Source organism: Tyto alba, unplaced genomic scaffold, assembly GCF_018691265.1.
Source record: "Tyto alba isolate M040663 unplaced genomic scaffold, T.alba_DEE_v4.0 Super-Scaffold_18, whole genome shotgun sequence".
NCBI lineage: Eukaryota > Metazoa > Chordata > Aves > Strigiformes > Tytonidae > Tyto > Tyto alba.
The window spans coordinates 23,757,538-23,778,846 of record NW_024881280.1 but is presented as its reverse complement, the minus strand read 5'-3'; the positions used below and the strand labels follow the sequence as shown (position 1 = coordinate 23,778,846).

The following is a 21,309-nucleotide window of genomic DNA, read 5'->3' as shown; positions in this document are numbered from 1 at the left end:
CCAGCAAAGACAAGAAGAGGCTCCACATGAGGAATATCCTCTTTCAAATCTTGCCATACCTAGATCTTCCCCCACAGAAGAGCAGCTAACTCTTTCATACTGCTCGCTCTACAGTATCTTCTCTTGGGTTTAAAAGAAAAGCCTGCAGAATCTTCCCCAAAATCAGGCATTGGAATCCCTCAGTTTGACTTGTATTTTTTTAAAACAGTATTAATAACAGCATATGCATTCATTATTTTTTTCTTGATGATGATTTAAGCCAGTTCACTTACAGGTTGCTTTAACTTCTTTGGGTTTATAGCCTTTTAATGCTCCTTCTGCAGGCAGATCTGCAACTGAACTTTTGGACTGATCACCTTTTATTTTTTTCACCACCTCAGGATGCTCTATAACAAAATCAAGAAGTTAGGAAGTAGAACAATGCAAACTGTGATATCAGTAGAACAGGACTGAAGAATTTAAACCTTGTTACAACAGACTTTCTTGCTAACATTTACTGTAGACTGTGCAACTCTATTGATCACAATTGTGCTGTCATGTACAGTAGCGTTGACTACTGAATATGTATGGCTGGCACTGCACTTCCTGCCACTGAATGCCTAATTAGGCTCAAATATACAGACTCTGCCCTCCAATGGGTACGCTCACTGTAGGTAGCACAATTTAACAGGCCTTGATTTCTCTCATCCCTTACTCTGATTTCAGGATTCTCTGTTCATTTCAAATCTCAGCGCCTTCAGTTTGCACATTTTTATTTCAGTTGTGAGCCACAGTATCTAGTTCCTTATAAATGCTAGTCCAGATTCCTCCCACTTCACTTCAGGCAAAGAAGGTAGGAGTGCAGTTACTCTAGTCTTCACATATACAGTCAGTTTAAAAAAAAGGATATACAACCTCAAGAAACCTGAGTAACATTCTGGAGGGGTTGTTCTCTTTCCACAGACTGAGGTTTAACTGGATTTGTCTGGGCAACATCATCTCAGAACCACCTGCAAAACTTACCCCCTTGAGGCTGTTTCTCTGACTGATCACTGGTATTGCTGGGTTTTGTGCTTGTGGAGTTTGTTCCTAGGAAGACACTTGCTGACTTGGTTTTGTGCGTGTAAAATGTCAGCACTTCCTCCAGGTCGCTTTCACTACAATAAGGAGAGAAGAATGGATGTAAGTGAAGATTCTAAGCTTTTCTGCATTCATGTAACAATCACAGACAAGAAGTGATAAGGAGACTGAAGAGGGGAGCGGGGAAACAAGGTGAGGCTAGACTAGCTAATTATTTTATCAGTTCTGCAGGGTAAGAGCAGAAGGAAAGGAATATGCCTTGCTTAAATCTGAGATTTCCATTGAAATGTCATTTTCTTATGCAGTAGAAAATTCAAGGCATTCAAGGAGCCTTCCCAGGATAAAGAAAGAGCAAGTGAAAACTCCAGACACATTTTTGGGGAGATAGGCTTAACAGCACTATCTTGTTCATGAGAGAACTCAGCTCAGCCTATTTTATAGTCATCATTAGTAGTTTCACTTCAGCAGTGGTAGGAGAAGAGGGAAGAGGAGGGAGGAGCTTGTTAATTAGCAAAAACTGCAGGACAAACAAACAGAACAGTCAATATTTTTGTGAATCTCACAAAACTTGCACACATTTCTCATTTTCTTTATGAGAAGAGAGTTTAACTGTCCCAAACCAGTATTAGTTACTTGGCCATTCATATTAGAGCTTGTGCAAGCTCTAATTTTAATTGTTTTGCTATTTAACATGTTTTCCTTTTGCTTTATAGTGTTGCCTCAGCATTAGTGAGGATATGGAAGAGCAAACACCAAAACCAAAAAGTATAATACCAGTAACACTACAAGAAAATAAATTTGCATAGCAGTGGTTATAATCCTTCAAAATGTTCTCTGCCTATCACACTTGAAACAGTCTCAGCTAGCCTGAGCTTTGGTAAAAGCAATGTCTTAATCTGATCCAACTGGAGTTTGGACCTTCAGGGCATGCTGCAAAGTTCAGCTTTTCTCCCAAACCAATAAGAACAGAGGTGAAGAGAAGATTTAAGAATGAAAAGTTGTTGGTGGAAAGGTGCTTTAAGCTTTTAAGTGAATTTACCAGCATAAGTATATACTTTTAAGTTGCATTGAGGATGTTTAGAAGCAATGGTTGTAGCATGTGTATAACTAAACACAATGCCATCCTTGTGATACCAAAGTTAGAGTGCCAGTGAGACAATCCCAGTTAGAGGGGCAACATTTATTACTCGTTTTCTCCAGTGTTGCATTCACCGTACTGCAGAACAAACACTCAAAGCAGAAATCTACCCCCCTTTGTTTTGCTTCAAATGGCTAGCTGACTGATTTAAGCTTCAAGCACAGCACAAAGTAGTGTCAGATATTATAGTTTTCAAACATACCTGATACTTCATAAGAAGCAAAAACACCACTGCTAGAAATTGATTGTTGACAAACTGGCTTTTGCTGTTCTTTGTCACTCTGGCAAATGATCCAGCAAAAATCTCCAGCCCTAGCCTAGACTGCATCAGGCCATGGTAGCGTGGTAGCCAATAACATGGTGTGTTGGTTTGGGCTGGAGTAGAGTTAATTTTCTTCATAGTAGCTATTATGGGGCTGTGTTTTGGATTTGTGCAGCTAACAAGGGTAATAATTCAGGGATGTTTTAGCTATCACTGAGCAGGGCTTGCACAGGCCAAGGCCTTTTCTGTTTCTCACCTCATCCCAGCAGCCAGTGGGCTGGGGGTGCACAAGAAGCTGGGAGGGGACACAGCCGGGACAACTGACCCCAGCTGACCAAAGGGATATCCCATGTCATATGGCATCATGCTCAGTGTATAAACTAGGGGGAGGAAGAAGGGGGGGACATTCGGAGTGACAGCGTTTATCTTCCAAGTAACCATTACATGTGATGAAGCCCAGCTGTCCTGGGGGATGGCTGAGCACCCGCCTGCCCGTGGGGAGTGGTGAATGAATCCCTTGTTTTGTTTTGCTTGCCCATGCAGCTTTTGCTTTACCTATTAAACTGTCTTTATTTCAACTCACGAGTTTTCTCACTTTTATTCTTCTGATTCTCTCCCCCATCCCACCACAGGGGAGTGAGAGAGTGGTTGTGTGGGGCTTAGGTGCCAGATGGGGTTAAGCCACAACACATGGAAACAGAAGAGTATGCAGGTCTGCCCCAAACAGCGAGCTCTTAGCATTTCTGGCATAAAGCAAAATGACCTGTTCTCGGAGGCAACAGTCATTTTAGTGGCCAGAGATGTCAGAGAACCAAGAGCGTGCTGTGGGCTCATGTAATCTGCACTTCTAACGACAGGAGTAGATGCTATGGTATATGGTAGTCACACATATCATTCTTTTACAGAACTCTTACAGAAGCAGTGATATTTTTTTCTTGGAGCCTGTAAATCTGCTGAAGTAATGACTCTATCAATTATATTAGCAAAATGAAAAATCCATTGTTTTCATGAGAAGATAGGATCAAAAGAGACTGTGAAGCCTCCTGAACTTAGTTAAGAAGCCTCAGCTATCACCCACTTCTAAATCAGTCACTAAGAGTGCTACGGAGAAAGCACTCAGAGAAACAGAGAAAAAAAAAAGAACAGTTCCATAACCGATCATGAAGCAGAAGCACTGACTGTCAACCTTCTCAGAGAATACAGAAGGGAATTAAAAAGGCAAGTAAACTCTACCTGTACAGATACTGTCAGGGGTCCTTTCCAATATAGGCATGTCAAATAACGGTCAAATAAAGAAGTCAAAAGGAAACAGTTTCTGTGCTCAAAAATCAGAGACTTTGAGGACATCATTCCCATTAACTGAATAATTTCAGACAGCTCCATAGTCAGATAGCTATAATACCATTGTTTTTCATATAATGAAAAACAGGCCTTAAAGAGTATTTACGTGTTTTCAAAATATGTTTCCTACCAGACTCTTGTAAGTTCAAGGCAGATAAAGTTCAGAGCATGAACAGCTAGAAAATACTGCTTTTTCATTGTAAAAGTAACTGCTTGCACTCAACTGCCTTAGCAAGCCAAATAAGAGGCTAGGATGAAGACAGGGAGTCTAACTCCCTTCCTCCCTCATTTCAGAAAGTCCAGGCCTCGAGAGTTCCTGAAGAGAGGCAGCAAGCATGAGATTTGTTTCTGTGAGCAGAAACTTGAGAGCCAGAGCAACAACTACTGTTCAACCACAGCAGCTCAAGGCCATCTGAGCAGCAGCTCTGGTTTCGTTCTCCTTCCTAAGTACTGCTGCATTTGCTCCAGCATCATGGGAAAGGAGACCACTAGCTCAACAGCATCAGTTTGAAATTTACACAGACCAGGGCAACCACTGCTGTCCTTTGGGAATCTACTTAATAGTCAAAACTTCTATCACATGTCCTTTGCTATGCACCAGATGCCAATGATACAAGTGTTTGGTTACTGAAAGGGAGAAAAGATAAAAGTTCTCTGTCCCCCAGCAAGAGCAGAAGGAGGTGCTACGGTCAATAAAGGTATCTAGAGGCCTTTAGATCGATCAGATTATCTTTAGAACAATCCCATCACCTTCAGGGCTGGGAGATCCTTTATCAAAGGGAATAAAATCTGTTCCTACCTTGCTCTGGTAATAAAGTTCTGAAAACCTTCGGGATTCACTCCCTCCTCCTCCTCTTCCTGTTTCTTCTTTGATTGCTTCTGAGCCATCTGCTCCGTTTCCTGTTAATAGGCAGTATCAGTAAGTGTCTCTATGTAGTTACCTTACATTCCATGGCATAGCTATAGCTCAGACAAAAAACAATTCCATGAGATCTAATCAAAAAGAACATCAACTCTGAAGTGCCAAACTATAATTATTTCACTATGTGCAACACAACAGATAAATATAGAGCCCCAGAGATATCATGCTAAGCATACACTAAACTCCTCATTCCTCCACCTGATATAACCTATTAGAATTGATTTGCTGAAAAGAGGTCAAGTCTTCACAAATATGTGCTGCTCCTTCAAATATACTCTTTGCTGGGACATAAGGAAGTATGGAGGAAAAAAAAAATAAACATTCGTTACAGGTATTAGGTCCCCTCTCTACTTCTGCTGTTTCAGTCACAAACGCAGAGTTCCTCAAAATAACTTTTATTTGAGCATCTGTCCTAAAAGGAGATATTCAGGAAGAAAGGAGGACAAAACCACAAAATTACGTTAAAGAAACTTAATCAAGGAGGTCTACTGAGGGTATCCACATTTCCTACTGTAAACTAGGAGTTCTCCTCTTGATTTAATTTCTCTTGTCATGCAGCAAATTGCTGAGGGCTTATCTACATACCAAAAATACACTGCTTTAGCAAAAGCAAAGAAAGTAAAACAGTACAGCCTGTGGCAAATATGCATTTATACACTAAAATATACTGAAATAAAAGACTGTAAGCCTTTGTGCGTGAGAATAAGAACAAGCTCTCAGATATAAATGATCTTTGTATTTTACACCAGCAGAACATGTTGACACTAGAGATTGCATTGATACAAACATTTTTGTTAATTAAAAAAACCCTACAGGCCCATCTGAAACTAATACCGGCATACAAGATTTATCTGACCAAACTTGACCTCCGCTTCATTGCTTCCTACTGGTACTCTGAACATTCCCAGGACAAAAGGGCCGCATACATCTTTTGAAAGATAATTCAAGAAAAAGCCACTCTGGGACATGTCTCTACCATTCACTACTTAAGTAAAATCCTGGACAATATATGATCTGTTTTATTTAGTTTGCTGGAGGTAGTATTTTTTCTTCTGTATCATTACAGAAGATACATAACGGCTAGTAGAAGTCCCCTACTAAATGTGAAGTTAAAAGTCAGTGAAGAATTCTATATGTTGGAATCAGACATCAAAAAACCTCATAGTCTAAGAGTCTCTCAATGGCTTAAACGTGTACATCCTAAAACCTCAAGTGATCTGTTCTCGCTTGTTTTAACTGAGAAAATATGTTTATGCACTGCTTCATTACCAGTTACACAGCTTTATTTTGTGAATTTACTCAAGAGTTAGCAGAAAGTCCTGATGTTTGAACACAATTTGAGTGGAAATTATATCCAAAAAGCCACATTCTTCACTCACCACAGAGCCACCCGAGTGTTTTGTGGTTACTCCTAACACAGTAATTCAGTGAGCATTAGGCATACAAGGCACTCTCTGGAACAGATTTGGTTCAATACTAACCTTGCTTTGATAGATCAAGTTACCAGATGTCAGTTCTGACAAGGTAATGTAAGTGAACATCCTCTGCTAATGAGTAGGAGCTTGGAGGCCTGTGTGCACAGCCGTCTCTGAAAGCAAAATTTAAACTATCCTTGTTCTAACACTAAAGAAATGCTAGGGGGCAAAGGAAAGGGGAAGCTGTTCTTGCAAAACATGTATTAGCATGAAACCACTATGCTAAGAACAGCATCTTCTACAACTAAAGAGGTGAAAATTATTTAAATTAGGACCTACTTCTCCTTATCACTGAGCATGCAGAGTCTCATACTACAGATAGGTAGCAGTCCCTCAGTATACCAAATAAATGGTAAAATATGTATTTCATACTGTTCTGTATAAGAAAAAAAATTATCTCTAAAGATGCATCATAAAAATAGGGAGAAATGTGAATAGGCATTCCAAAGCACTAGAATCGAAGACAAGCCAAAGAAAAAGCAAACTGACAGTTAAATTCCACTTCACTTCAATACTTCTTTTACTTCTATACACACTATTACTGGACTGCATAGAAAATGTAGTAATACAGTTGTATATCTGACAATTTGAACAAACAAACTACCATTACTGGATGCACAATTGCAAATAAACCATGTAAATTACAGAACAGATCCTGTAAAACAGCCTGCTGCCTTGACTATGACAACAGCCAGCAGGAGATACTTCAGAAGAGAAAAGAAACCAAAAAAAGCTACCAAAAGAAGAATCAAGAAAGAATTAGTCACCTTGTTATAACAGATTATGAACTCGCCCAACTGGTGAGCAAGAATACGACGACGATCATTTAGTCCTAAGCGACGGCTGGGGAGCAGCATCCTCACGGACTGCTGAAGATTGCTGGCAGCTCGCTTCAGAAAGCGTACCACAAGCTCCTGCAAGTAAGAGAGGTGGGGTTAACAAGGGACCAGCTGCAAGATGTGGAGAGAAGAGAACACAGGTACTATAGCCGCTAGCGACTAGCAAGAATTAAGCACACTGTCCAAGAAAACAAGCTGACAACTGGCAGGCAAAAGCATTATTCAGTGCGCATTTTTAATATAGCTCTACAAATCCAAGGTTGGGGGAGAAGAACGACGGTGTGCCTTGTCTGAGGTGGGTCAGAAATGGGGACACTTGAGGAGTGTTTGTCTGAAAGGCATGGCAGATGAAGAAAAGAAAAAGACAAGCAGCAAAAAGCATCAACAACACAGAATAACCTGTAGAGTCCAATACCTTAGGAGAACATTTCCAAAAAACAAAGTGCAATGTGTTAAAGAAGGCCTGTGATGACATATACTGATATAAAACCCACTCAGTGCTATCACAGTGAAGGGGATCTTCGTCAAATATCTCCACTACAGTGATATAGTACCATTTCATCATTTTTCATCTATGTATACTATTGCCACAGCCTCTCCAGAGCAACCTACCTACAGCTACATAATTCCAATTCCCCACCACATCTGTTTGACCTCTGGTGGGGGAAACATATGGCAAAGGCAGATCCTAATGCGAGGTGCATCCTGTGGGTGTTTTGAACCCTTTCTGTCTCCCCTCTGGATTTGCTTTTGGTTAGGAGCTCTGCTAATGCATAAATGAGCAGCCTCGCAGCCAAACTATTGGATTTCACAGCTCGCCTCTCACTGCCATTACTCCAGGCTGGTTTGATCTGTTATTTTAAACATTACTTTTCACAGTACAGCAGACAAAGTGACTCTCAAAAAGACAGTTTTAATTTCCACTTGGAAAGAGCAGGGGTAGCATTTTCCACTGAGTCGACTGATTATTCTTGACACACAATTTTATCTCTGAACTGTACTGGCTGTTTCCCTCTAACATGCATTCAGCAAGAATAGATTTGGACTTGCAGAAAGCTCAAAAGCCTACCATACAAAGCTCTTTTAGGAAGGTTTGTGAGGGGATCTGGGCTTGATGCAGTCTTTAAAATGTACATACATCAAGTACAGGGCTTTGAAATACTGCCTAGAAAAACTCATCACATGCTTTTTTAAAAAAAAAAAAAACACCTATGCTAGAAAGTAACTTTCTTTCCTCGGTGGCTTTTACTTTTTTTCCGTCTATCTAGAATGCAAAGAGGATTCCTAAGCACAGATGCCTACAGAGAGTGAAACAGAGAAAAAGCTTAACTGGGGACCTGTTCTATTTTGAGTAAACATATGCTTTGTTTAAGGCAGCAGCAACCTGATACTAAGTCATCTTAAAGAATCTTAGAGAGAATTCAAAAGCAGGTAAGCTCAGAGATGAGTGAAGGAGAATCAGTGAAAGATCTAAGCAGTATGAATGTCAGTCACACTCTAGTCATTAAGAGCTGTCTACTCTATTGCTGCCCAGATGTCAGTCAGCAGTCCTACCCTGTCTGTATATTAAAAATACAGCACCGGCAGCTGTACAACTATAACCTCAGTTGGACTTCATTTCTTCCAAGGATGGGAACCAACCTCAAAACTCTCAAGGCAGATTTCAGCTTGGCTTCTCAGTCTGGCCAGCACAGAGCTGCTTACCATTTGTTCATCCTCTTTGGCAGCCCAGGCAGGATTCTGGATCTGGTCACCAGCCTCCTTCATCAGTCGCAACTGAACATGCTGTAGATAGGCAGAGAAAGCCCGGCGAGCTTGTACTTTGCTATGGACCAAAAGGATCAGTCAGTTGTCTTCAGAATAGCAATGGGAAGAGTTACAGCAATGAGGCACAGCTTATGGATCAAAGTACAGTCAGCAAGGACCTCCTAGGTGCACAAATGCTGAAATTCTAGTGAAGGAAGACCCCTTCACCCCACCAGTATTTTCAAGGAGACCTTCAGTTCACCAAGAAAGTAGGTATTGCAGGAGATAAAAAAGACAGCAGACACTCTCTAAGCTCTAAGATCATCTCTAAAAATGGAATGTTCTCCTTGCCTTTTCGCAGCCTTAGCTACTCTTCTCCAAAAGCCAATAACATGAACATCAGCAAAACTGTGTATTTTTAAACCAAACTCAAAGCTCTCTTGGGCCTCTGTCTTCACAAGCATTTTGAACACCACAACAACAGACCATAAAATAAATAAAGGGCTTGGTACTGGTGCCAGAGTTATAACAAAGACCCTGTAATTCCCATTGGAAATGAAAGAATTAAATCTGTGAAAGTGAGCTCTTCCCCTGCTGGCCCAAGGACACAAGCCAAATTTCATTGAGCAAGGCACCACTGAAGAATGAAAGAACATCAGCAAAATCTGCTGTGCAGCTGGCTGAACATGTTGGGAAGCTGTGAGTATGAACTGAGGAGAAGACTAGGGTAGGACTGGGAGGGACACACTGTTTCTCATTCCCTCACAATGGTAGTCACTTTAGCGTATATATCTGTGTTGAGAGAAATTGCTGAAAGCTTTGACTAATTCTGTTCACTGTCATCTTGGCCTAAACCCTCTCCTCTGACACTGCTCTCCCAGTCTTTACTCTTCCTCAAAGTTTTCCCCATAGTTGCTACAAGCTGTCCCTTGAATTGCCAAGCATGATTTCTCCTTTCTTTTTCATAAGAATGTAGAAGCAGATGGGCTTTAATGTCAGTGACAGATTCCCATTCTATCACAGGCAATGTCCTAATCTTTTCTATAAAATTATCAAGTTTCATCTTAAAACAAACTAGAATTATCAACCCATTACTTTCCTGGAATATTATTCCAGAACTTACTGTTCTAATAATTAGGAACCTTCTTTTACTACCAAGCCCAGCTTCATTCATGAGCAGTTTATATTTGCTTTTTCTTTCTCCAACATTGTCCCGTATCTTAATTTCACCCCGACAGGTCTCCTACCTTGAATATATTTATTACCAGCAATTACATCCTTTCATACTTTTCATTTTGTTAGTGTGAACTATCCACATCTTTCAGTGTCTTCTAACAAAGCACCCACACTGGTGACATGATGAGACTAGCAGCTCATCTCCACCTGTTCCAGTCACAATTTACCTTCCATGAACATGGGTGATAGCAAATGTATACAATATTCCACAGTCTCAGAAGTATCTCATGTGATAAAACCTGGACCACATTTGGTGTTTTCATGCATGCACGAGCTAGAGCTTCGCAAACCTCCTATGATCAACAGACATGCAAGATATTTTTCCTTATAATTCATTTCCATTTGATGAACACACAGTTGATAGAATTCCTGCTGTAAATTACTAGTTCTTAAAAGAACACCCCTGCCTTTGTGCTACTGAATTTAATTCTAGTAATATTAGTCCTATCCTCAAGGTCATCCAGTTCTTCCCATATTTATTCCACTAGTTTTCTCTCATGATAATAATCCCCAAATCTTTTCCATCAGCAAATTTCATTAGCATTCTACATTTTCTGTCATTCTTGGATTATTAAAATTAGCCTCAGACTGATTCTTGAGAAACCTCACCATTTTTTCTCTACTTATTCTCTGCCTCTTAGGAATATTCTCGGATACGTATATGGTCCTCATGACTTTCAGGTACATGAGTCCCTGAAATTTCATTAAAAACTCTGCCCAGAAATTTAGTCTTCCTGTTTTATATGTCTGCAAATTCCATGAACACTTTGTTACAGCGTTCCATAGAAATCATACAACATAGTAGCACTGTCAGAGATCAGTGCATCAGTTTAGGTAAGACTTGAAGTTAAAATAAAACACATTAGAAGTATTCATGCATGTGCTTAATCATTAGCTTTTGATGCTTCTGGAAGACCATGCCAGACCCAAAGAGGGGCTAAGCAAATGAGTTCACAAGAGTTTCAAAATAACATCCTCTGTGGATAGCTGTACCAGTACTGCAGTAATTAAAACATGGTAAAAATACCTGGTTCAATTTGTGTCTTCCAGTGAACTCCACAATGCGCAGCAGGCTTTATAACACCTCTAATCTCTGTATGCTGCTGGTCACCACACCTACCTTCTCTTCTCACATGCGTAGAACATTAGGAGAACACTCTAAACTCTGACTAAGAACAAATAATCTATACATTAGACCACGATATATCAGAAAAGTCTCTCCTCTGAAGGGTATCTAAGGCTGCCAGGTTTGTTTTAGGTGTAACTCAAACATCTTATGACCAGGAGTTCAAGATTTGTGCTTTTAGGAAGTAAGGACCGCCCCCCATTATCAACATCAGCACAGTAATACAATTCTTGGTCTGCACCTGATACTTTTGTGATTACAAAATGGGAAACTGAAGAAGGTCCATGTATAACACTGCCTGTCCTCCACTGTGTGGAATATTGAAACCTGAGGCCTTAAACGCAGGAACAAGTAACTTCCTTTTCTTCTTACTTCCCTGGGAACAGCACAGTTGGAGGAACACATTTCATTTGACTGTCACCTCTTCACCAGTAACGCCCAACATGGAGACGACAGAGAAATTGCCTCATCAGGCCGACTAAAGGAGAGAGAAGTCCTACCACTTACAAAAACTTACTGGAACAGGCCTGATTTCTTTTGGATGAAAATTTCATTACTTCAGCTCCTCTGCCTGTTGACCCCACAATCAAAGCCTTCATCAATGACAGATTAGATGGGGCCAAACCCAGCACAATCCTGGAACATGAGTCACCACAAGCCTTACACTCTTCTGTGGGGAATCCCAACAGTACTGGGTGCTGAGCAAGATTCTGCCAGGAACACCAGACAGAGCTTATGCTCTTGGCAGGCGTCAGTTCTATATATAAGTAGATGACAGCATTGCTATGGTTCATCCTCAAAACACGTTTCAAAATCATCCCTATCATGACAACAAATGTCGTTGCCACAAGAAGACATCAGAATAATCCTCAAATCCATTTGACAATTCATAAATCCTCTCAGAAACTAAACTAAGAAAGCAATAACAAGCAACAGTTATTTTCTCTACCTTTGGAGAAGAATTATTTTTCACAGAAAACATAATGCTTCTTATCTAGAAAATGTAAAATCCTCCTACACAGATACATATGATCAGTCTTGCTTTTTGCCCTTCCTGTCCATCTGCAGGTAGACAGTTTTACTACCCACATTTAAGGGGAGAATCACGCTTCTAAACATCGAGTAGAACCCTGGTTGTTATTATTCTATAGAATCTCCCCCAGCACCTCTCTTTTTTCAGGCAAGAGCCACACATCAGAACATACTCTGCTCCACGCTGTCATACTCAACAGCAGGCAATGAGATGTTTCAATAACTTGTCACTCTCAAATGATCTCCTATCTTGCTCTCAGGTGGTGATGACCTTGATCAGAGATTATTATTAGAGGTTAAATTTCTATCAAAAAAAAAAAAAAGCACAAAAATGAGAAAAGTAGTTTTATGGAGGGTAAGCACCGAGGTATTCCTACCCAACCTTTCTTCAATAGTTTAACATATGTTTATAGCCACTTCACTGGAAATGCAAAGAAGGAAAATACAAATTTTAGAATAGTAGGCTCCCTGCATTAAGACAGAGAGGCATTTTAGAAGCCCAAGTTGACCAAAGAACAGCTTACATCACCAGATTAAAGAATAGCAAAGGAAACTATTGCTTATGCTTCATATTGATCCAACAGGTCAGGCATTTAGGTAAACTATCTCCCTTCTGTGGCAACTAGCTGTTATGGCAACCCACAGTTAGACAAAAATCCAGGCCTCTTTCTCTAGGGACCTCTTATCTCCTCACACTCATTCATAATGTGGCACCAAGTGTAAATCCTCCATATTTTAACCAATAATAGTTGCTAGTCAAAACTCAAGGCAATATGCAGAAATCTCTCACCTCAAGTTTCCATGCTTTTGAAGAATCTGCAGCAAGTTAAACTGAGATTCTGAGTCTTTTTTTCGAAGAAACAGCTCTTTTCCATTTCCAGTTTTCTTGTCAAGTGTTTTTGGTAACCTCTCCTTACAAGTAGTTTTCACCAAGTCAGAGAGCTTTGGCTTGCTTTTCACCTGGGTGTCCGAAAGAGAGCCAACAGTTCTATCTAGCTCTTCATCTTCATCTGCATCCACCTCCTCTTCCTCCTCACCTTCTGTGTCTGACTTGAGGGACAGCTTTGTTGGTTCTGATGTCCCTGAAGTAGAGGAGAAATCACCAATGTTGGTTAAGTAAAAAAGAAGTGGGGAAACCTGTCCTGCTATTTATACCCTTTGGTTTACTTCTAAACTCTTTTCTGCTAGGACAGAACGCCATCATTTGAGAATAGCATTTTAAGTATCGCTGCTCTTTATTAATCTTTGTCTTTCTGCTTGTGTATCAAACAGTTGAGAAGCCCATTTTCCCAGTATCAGAGAAGACTAACCAATATTCTTGTCTTAACTTTACAAATGGGAAAAAAAAATCAAATAAAACAAGGGCATTTTCCTGTATTTTATCCTGATTTTTACATATACGCTGACATATATATACACTCAAACTTGACATATATACTAATTTTTATATTTTTGTGTGTCAGAAAAAACAAAGCTACGAAATCTAAACTTCCACATGTGCCAATAAAGATCACATAACATAGCACCAAAAATTATTTTATATCATACAATCTCTCCCATTGCAGTCAGTACCACATAGCTACTAGAAAGAGCTTAGATAACAGCTTCAGGAACAGCCACTTGTGAGGATCATTCACCTCTGTACCCTTTTAAGTTTTTCCCACATCAGCTTGGATAAGAAGGATTTCTTTCTTTTCAACAGCTTAAGAGTCACTGCTGCGTAAGAGAACCAGCCTGGAAGGTCCCAAGTTTTCATCTTTCTCTGAAAAACTGGAGGACTGTAGAGGCACACATACTGCTGAATTCTTGTACCCAAAATATAACTGCAAGCTCATCTTCAAGAAAATATTGATTACCTTTAGTCATATACATAGGGATGTGGAATGGTGGGAATTAAATTCTAGGCACTAAGAAGGCAGGAATCTCAGAAGAGGAATGAAATGTGAATATTAACATTTGAAATGAAAACTATTAACTTCAACCTGTGAATCTCTTTAGGGACTACAAAGGCCAGAACAACCTCAATTCACACATTTCAAATTTAAAAGTCTTTGCTTGCTTGTTTTTCTCTAGCTGCTCACCTAAGACTCTAATCATGCATACCTGATGATCGTGTTCGTGCTGCTCTAGCCTTGCCATGACATCGCCGGCGCTTCCGTAACTCCAGTGAAACAAGCTTTCTCTCATAAAAGAGAGCATGAGAGTCTACAGCTTCCAGCCTCATATCCAGCCTTCCATTAAGACCTGCTCTGGGAAGGGTAATAAAGAGACATGCTCAATCTCCCTTTATACTTCTCTCCCTGATGATACACGAGACATTAGTAGATTAAATTTCTTCACAAAACAGTTTTCCTAACACAAGGAAGAAATATTTATGATCAGTCTAACTTTGCTCTATTTAAAGCCTGCAAATATTTGAAAGGAGTCTTGCAAGTACTTGACAGAACATCATTTCTCAGAGCCCCAAAATGTACTTATCTAGTGTGGTGCTTTTGTAACCGAGCAGCATCTGTACACCATGCAGCAGCTCAAGGCACAATTAATAAGGAAAATTAAATTGCAAGAATACAAAACAATGGAGGGGAGTGGGAAGAGAGCACACAGACCCGAGGCCAGTATTCTGAAACTTTTATGTAGACAGCTTGTTCTTCACTGTTTGGTCAGAAATAAGAATTTTAACATAATCTAAGTGAAAAATTACAACCTTTCTACAAGTTCTGCCTAAACCAAGGGAGAAGGAGCCCTGCCAGATTAGTTAAGGGAGACAAACATAACAACTTTCTGTCTGTGCACAAAGATCCAGCAAAGTACTCTTTATGATCTAAGTGGGAACTTACACAGAAAACTCCTGTTGCTCCATTTATCTTTTAGATCTAGCGAAGCGAATAGATGGGTGTATGAAATCCAAAACCTTATGCATGATGAGATCTTCTGAGACAGCTCAATGATGAGGCTCATCAATATGGCAGGAATGCCACAGTAGGAAGCCAAACAGGAGCAATTTTAAGGTCTAATCTAACAAAACTTATCCTCTCCTCATGCTGGGATACTCTTTGCTCACTGTATTTACTTTTCTAAAGTTAGTTTGACAGATTTAAGGTAGAAAAGGTGTTGACCCAGGACTTGAAAGATGGAAGCTGTGGAAATCTAGATTTAGAATAAATCATACAAAGCACAAATTATGTAAGAAGCCATTTACCGGGATCTCCCAGTGATGAAGTCTCTTTTCATCTTACCCCTACAAAGGGAAAACCAGCAAAAATTACATTCCATTCTGGATCATCTGCTGCATTAACAAGCCTCCAAAGTCTTTCATATGTACAACAGAAAGGCCAAATTTACAGAATCCCTTGTAAGTTCTATCTTAAAGGAGAAAAAAAAAAAGGCTCCAAAAGAAAAAATCTGAGCAGCTGTTCTACAACCAATTCTTGCAGCTGTATGGCTTAACTTGGAGAATGTGTCATTTGGAGTTACCCACCAGTCACATCCCTGGAAGTGTACAGCAAAAAATACCCAAAAAACTGTACAGTGCTGATGCAGGAAGAGCTTCTGTAAATATTGTCTCCTCCTCAGTCAGCCGCTTCATCCTTACTCTGTAGTTACTTTATTGTGGATTTCAAATTTGGGTAAGAAAAACTGTTGAGAAGGAAGGGTGTCAAACATACAGTGAAAGATATTGCGTAGAACTCCCAATGGAAGTTCAGCTAGTGGCATGAATTGTCATTTCCACCCAAGAACAACCCAGAGAAAAAGACATCAAATCATGCTTGCACAGGTCAAGAAATAGGGTTACTAAATCTTTGGAGTAAATTTCAGTGCTTACTTTACATGAAGACAAGCTCTAATGTGACTTTAAATTTGAAACAAAAGGTAAGCAAGGACCACATACAATCCCTTCATAGAGAAACCTAGGCACTTGACGGATTTCCATGTCCATAGTAATTCTTTCACTCCAATGACTCCCATAGCTTTTGTGTATTGTCCTTTTTGCCCTTGGATTTAGAAGTGCAACATGTGAAAATGTGAGAAACCTTCACAGTCACTGGCACATTAGAGAAGACATGCACAACTATCACCACCCCTGTAAATCACACACCAGTGTTTGTAACATTGGATAAGTGAGGAATCAATCCCTTTCACTCTGTCTGTGACCTTTGCCTCCCTCCCAATAGAAAAGCTTTCTACCTGTCCTCAAACAGACGTGTAGCCAGCATGTAGTTCATTGAAGTCTTGTGCTCTAAAAAGGATCTAGAAAAACAAAATACAAGATGTATTGAGATCAAGCTAAACACAATGAAAGGCAGAATACAGAAATAAATGATCTATAGAAAACATCCCAGAACTGGATTGACACAATATGCTGTACCATAACAGAAAAGAGGAAGGTAATAGAGCTAACACTTCTCAGCTGAAGCTCCTGGTAAGCCAAGAGACACAAAGAAACATTACAGACTGGAAAAAAAATTAGAAAACCGTAATATAGTATCACTCACTGGATGAGTCCTATATTGTGTTTATGGCCTAGTGACAGAGTACACAGTATGTGCAACTCTAGGATGTAAAAGCAGATAGCCGGAATGGATTATCTGAAGACATTTTTATTCTGAAAGAAAAGCAACATCAGAAACAATGCTCGATAGCCTTCCATAAGGTACGGTTAGGCAAAGCAGTAGCATCCTCAACACTAAAAGAAACTCTACCAGAACCCTCAGTACATGTCTTTCTGACTGCTAAACTAGTTGATCTACATATACCTAATACAGAATATCCCACAACACAGAGCATCAGTGCAACACTGAGCCATCTTATTGGATTTTTATTCTTACCCATAAAGGTCCCATGTTAATGGGGTAGGGAATATCCGGATGAAGCCTCCTCTCCGTTCATTCTCCTCTCTCACGCGACGAAGAACTTTTATCTTGGAATAAAAAGAGAAAAAAAATAGCTAGGAAAATACAATGAAGAATGAACCCTAGAAAAATCTCTGAGTTTCAGAGGACAAGACTATTACAGTAGTCCTAAGAGTGGGCTGGGTACATATGATATCCTTAAGCAACTTTATCTTGCATTTAAATTCTGAAAGGGTTTATTACTGCTTGGAGCACATATGTCTGTCTGCCTGGCATAACTGAGGGCAAGGGCAGTACCAGCAGTAAAACTCAGTAGTTCTGTTTCAAAAATTAAACTTCTTCTGTCATGTTTTTCATATACTTGCACTTGCTCTTTGCTGAGCAAATAACCCCATATATTGCGTGAAAGCTAAGGTAAATAAAAGATATTTAATAAGCTGACTTACCTCCTCCATGGAGAGACCTAGCACAGAAGTGCCTTGCCTTCCTGTTGCTTTTTCCTTCCCTGAGGTCACTGGGTTTTTAATTTCAGCATCACTAGCAGACAGAGGACGGGTACGCTGTAGAGACAGTGTGAATCCAGATTTTTCCCTTTTCCTTTCTCAACTTACTTAAAAAAAAAAATTTACATTCAAATTCCAAGACCTCATTCCCAGCAGAATCTACACTCCAAAGTACTATAGCCACAATTCACAATTCCACACTCCAGCTGTTGAAGACTCCACACCCCAGCAGGCTCCAAGTGTGAGTATTCACAATCCCAGTTTTTAGCACATCAGGACTCACAATTCAGGCATCAGTGCCAGTATTTACACCCTGGTCCCTTCCAGAAAAACATGAGACAAACCCAAAAGCACCAAAGCCAGTACTTCATGCAGAAAATTCCTCACCTAAGAGGCACTAGAGCCAGCATTTACACTCACAAGCCCCAAATACACTTGGATTCACACCTCAGTGGTACCAGAACCATGATTCTCTGTTCCAGTTGTGTTGCTACAGTAGAACAGAACTGTAACTCACCGATGAGATAAAGTTGCAGGGAAAAAGTTAAAAATTCAGTTCACCACCTGTTACTCTTGTGTTACTATACTGCTGGATCTCAACTTGCTACTTCTCACACTTGACAGATCTTGTATAGGTACATAGATACATCATGCAAACTTGCATACATACGCAAATTTTTAAAATAAGAAAAGAAATAACTTGCAGACAGTCTCTCCAAGCTCATTCTTAACCTGATGAGCAGTCCTGATCAATTCTAACAAAGGTCAGGTAATCAAAGTGTCTTCAAGCTAGCAAGATTATAAAATCCCAACAAGACTGAAATCTTTGAACAGGTTCTCAAATACATTTTAGCTGGTATGTCCTGGGCTGAGTGAGTGGTGGAGTTTTTTGGTGGCAGGGGAGGGGCTATCGGGGCGGCCCCCTGTGAGAAGCTTCTCGAAGCTCCCCCATCTCCACGTCAGCTCCACTTCTGTTTGGGAAATTGAGCCAATCGGCTGCGCCTCTGCGATAACGTATTTAAGAAGGGACGTGGTGACGGGCAGGCGGACTTGTGAGGAGGAGTTGCTGCAGCTGCGTGAACACCAAGGTCAGTGGAGGAACGGAGGAAGAAAGGAGGGGGGAGGTGTGCCGGAGCAGAGACCCCCCTGTATCCTGTGGGGAGACGGCAGGGCGGCCCCCCCCGCCACCCATGAAGATCTACGGTGGAGCAGACATTGATTTACAGCCTGTCGTTCCTGCTCGGCTGATCAAGGTTCTGTGCCCAAAGAAGGCCGGGGTCTCATGGGAAAAGGTAGCCCCGCTGCTGTAATTCAGTGCTGGGAGGATTGCAGCATGCGGGGGAGTCCCACGCCGGAGCAGCTCGGGAAGGGCTGCAGCCGTGGGAGGGAATCCAGTCGGAGGAAGTTAGTGACCCACGACGGAGCAGTGTGGGGAACGCTGCGGCCCATGGGAGGAATTCAAGTCAGAGAAAGTTTGTGGAGGACTGTCTCCTGTGAGAGGGGGACCACGATGGAGCAGGGGGGAACAAGTTTTGGACACTCCCCTCACCGAAGATGAAGGAAGTGGCAGCACTGACTGCACCCCCCATTCCCTGCCCCTGCGCCACTGGGGGAGGAGGTAGAGATATCGGGAGCAGAGCTGAGCCCGGGAAGAAGGGAGGGGTGGGGGGAAGGTGTTCTCAAGATGTGGCAATGCTTCTCACTGTCCTACTCTGTTATGTGTTGTTAGTGTCTGTAATAAATGTATGTTCTTTTTTTTCTTCCCCTAACGAGTCTGCCTTTTGCTCATGATCATAAAAGGGGGATTTTCCCCCATCCCAGTCCTATCTTGAACCCCAAGCCTGGCTCTCTGTCCCTTCTCATTGCCGGAGGGGAAGGGAGAGAGAGGTGCTGCATTGTGGTTGGCTGTCAATCAGGCCGAAACCACGACAGTTTTTTGGCGCCCAACGTGGGGTAGAGGGTTGCGATTTGATAAGGATATTAATTGGGAGAGGTAATGAGCAAAATACAGACTGAACTCCGTTAGTGGAATGATCTCTGTAATGTCTGTAGTTGTAATTGTGGGGAAGTTTTTTTTTTCAGGTGTGGTGAAGGGACTATGGGTGGATGTTCTGTATTGTGTCTCAGTATTCTGTCAGTATATGGGTGTGGGGAAGTTCCTTTCAGTCTGGTTTTGCCTACTCTTTGTTCTGATGTTGATGTGTATACTGTTTTCTGTACTGAATGTTGGATCTCTTAATTCTTAAATATGTGATTCGCAGAGGCGAGGGGTGGAATGTCCTGGGCTGAGTGAGTGGTGGAGTTTTTTGGTGGCAGGGGAGGGGGCTATAGGGGCGGCCCCCTGTGAGAAGCTTCTCGAAGCTCCACTTCTGTTTGGGAAATTGAGCCAATCAGCTGCGCCTCTGCGATAACGTATTTAAGAAGGGACGTGGTGACGGGCAGTCGGACTGGTGAGGAGGAGTTGCTGCAGCTGCGTGAACACCAAGGTCAGTGGAGGAACGGAGGAAGAAAGGAGGGGGGAGGTGTGCCGGAGCAGAGACCCTCCTGTATCCTGTGGTGAGACGGCAGGGCGGCCCCCCCCTGCCACCCATGAAGATCTACGGTGGAGCAGACATTGATTTACAGCCTGTCGTTCCTGCTCGGCTGATCAAGGTTCTGTGCCCGAAGAAGGCCGGGGTCTCATGGAAAAAGGTAGCCCCGCTGCTGTAATTCAGTGCTGGGAGGATTGCAGCATGCGGGGGAGTCCCACGCCGGAGCAGCTCGGGAAGGGCTGCAGCCGTGGGAGGGAATCCAGTCGGAGGAAGTTGGTGACCCATGACGGAGCAGTGTGGGGAACGCTGCGGCCCATGGGAGGAATTCAAGTCAGAGAAAGTTTGTGGAGGACTGTCTCCTGTGAGAGGGGGACCACGATGGAGCAGGGGGTAACAAGTTTTGGACACTCCCCTCACCGAAGATGAAGGAAGTGGCAGCACTGACTGCACCCCCCATTCCCTGCCCCTGCGCCCCTGGGGGAGGAGGGAGAGATATCGGGAGCAGAGCTGAGCCCGGGAAGAAGGGAGGAGTGGGGGGAAGGTGTTCTCAAGATGTGGCAATGCTTCTCACTGTCCTACTCTGTTATGTGTTGTTAGTGTCTGTAATAAATGTATGTTCTTTTTTTTCTTCCCCTAACGAGTCTGCCTTTTGCTCATGATCATAAAAGGGGGATTTTCCCCCATCCCAGTCCTATCTTGAACCCCAAGCCTGGCTCTCTGTCCCTTCTCATTGCCGGAGGGGAAGGGAGAGAGAGGTGCTGCATTGTGGTTGGCTGTCAATCAGGCCGAAACCACGACATGGTCTTAGGCCTGGTTCAGATAAACTACCTCTGTAAAAATAGCATTAAAAGAGTCTAGCTGAGAAGGTCTCATGCCTTTAAACAAAATTCAAATTTTGTTTTAGCACTATACTGAGCAAAGAATGCACAGAGAGCTTTCTTAATCAAGAAAGAAGAGAAAAATATGACAAAAACCTTGAGATGTATAAGCCTAGGAGAATATCCCATACTACTCAGATACAAATAAAAGTCATGGCAAGATCAGGTTGTATCTTTATTTGTAAGGACTATTGGAATGTAATTCCATTCACTCTGTTTCATTAGAAATTGCAAGCAGCTATTCAGAATCTGCAGATGAATCAATTGTAAGAGAAATAGGCATTGCATTAGAATATGTTACACTGCACTGCAGTGATTGGCACAGAAGGATCCAAAGAGAAAAGAGACATAGCTGGGGCCAGCTTAAACAC

At 41.6% G+C, this 21,309-nt stretch overlaps 1 protein-coding gene across 5 annotated transcripts in view; it reads right to left on the bottom strand.

Annotated features, from left to right (window-relative positions):
- The window catches only part of TTLL5 (tubulin tyrosine ligase like 5), a 146,612-nt gene that overhangs the window by 76,785 nt on the left and 48,518 nt on the right, over positions 1–21,309 (bottom strand). For all 5 annotated transcript variants that reach the window (XM_042791291.1, XM_033008589.2, XM_033008590.2 and 2 more), the window contains 11 exons: positions 17,473–17,586; positions 17,003–17,094; positions 16,362–16,424; positions 15,376–15,414; positions 14,280–14,425; positions 12,967–13,258; positions 8,741–8,861; positions 6,965–7,111; positions 4,600–4,700; positions 1,003–1,136; positions 273–386 (listed from right to left, as the gene is read on the bottom strand). In XM_042791291.1, coding sequence (XP_042647225.1) covers positions 273–386; positions 1,003–1,136; positions 4,600–4,700; positions 6,965–7,111; positions 8,741–8,861; positions 12,967–13,258; positions 14,280–14,425; positions 15,376–15,414; positions 16,362–16,424; positions 17,003–17,094; positions 17,473–17,586 — 1,363 coding nt within the window. The remainder of the gene's footprint in view (positions 1–272; positions 387–1,002; positions 1,137–4,599; positions 4,701–6,964; positions 7,112–8,740; positions 8,862–12,966; positions 13,259–14,279; positions 14,426–15,375; positions 15,415–16,361; positions 16,425–17,002; positions 17,095–17,472; positions 17,587–21,309) is intronic.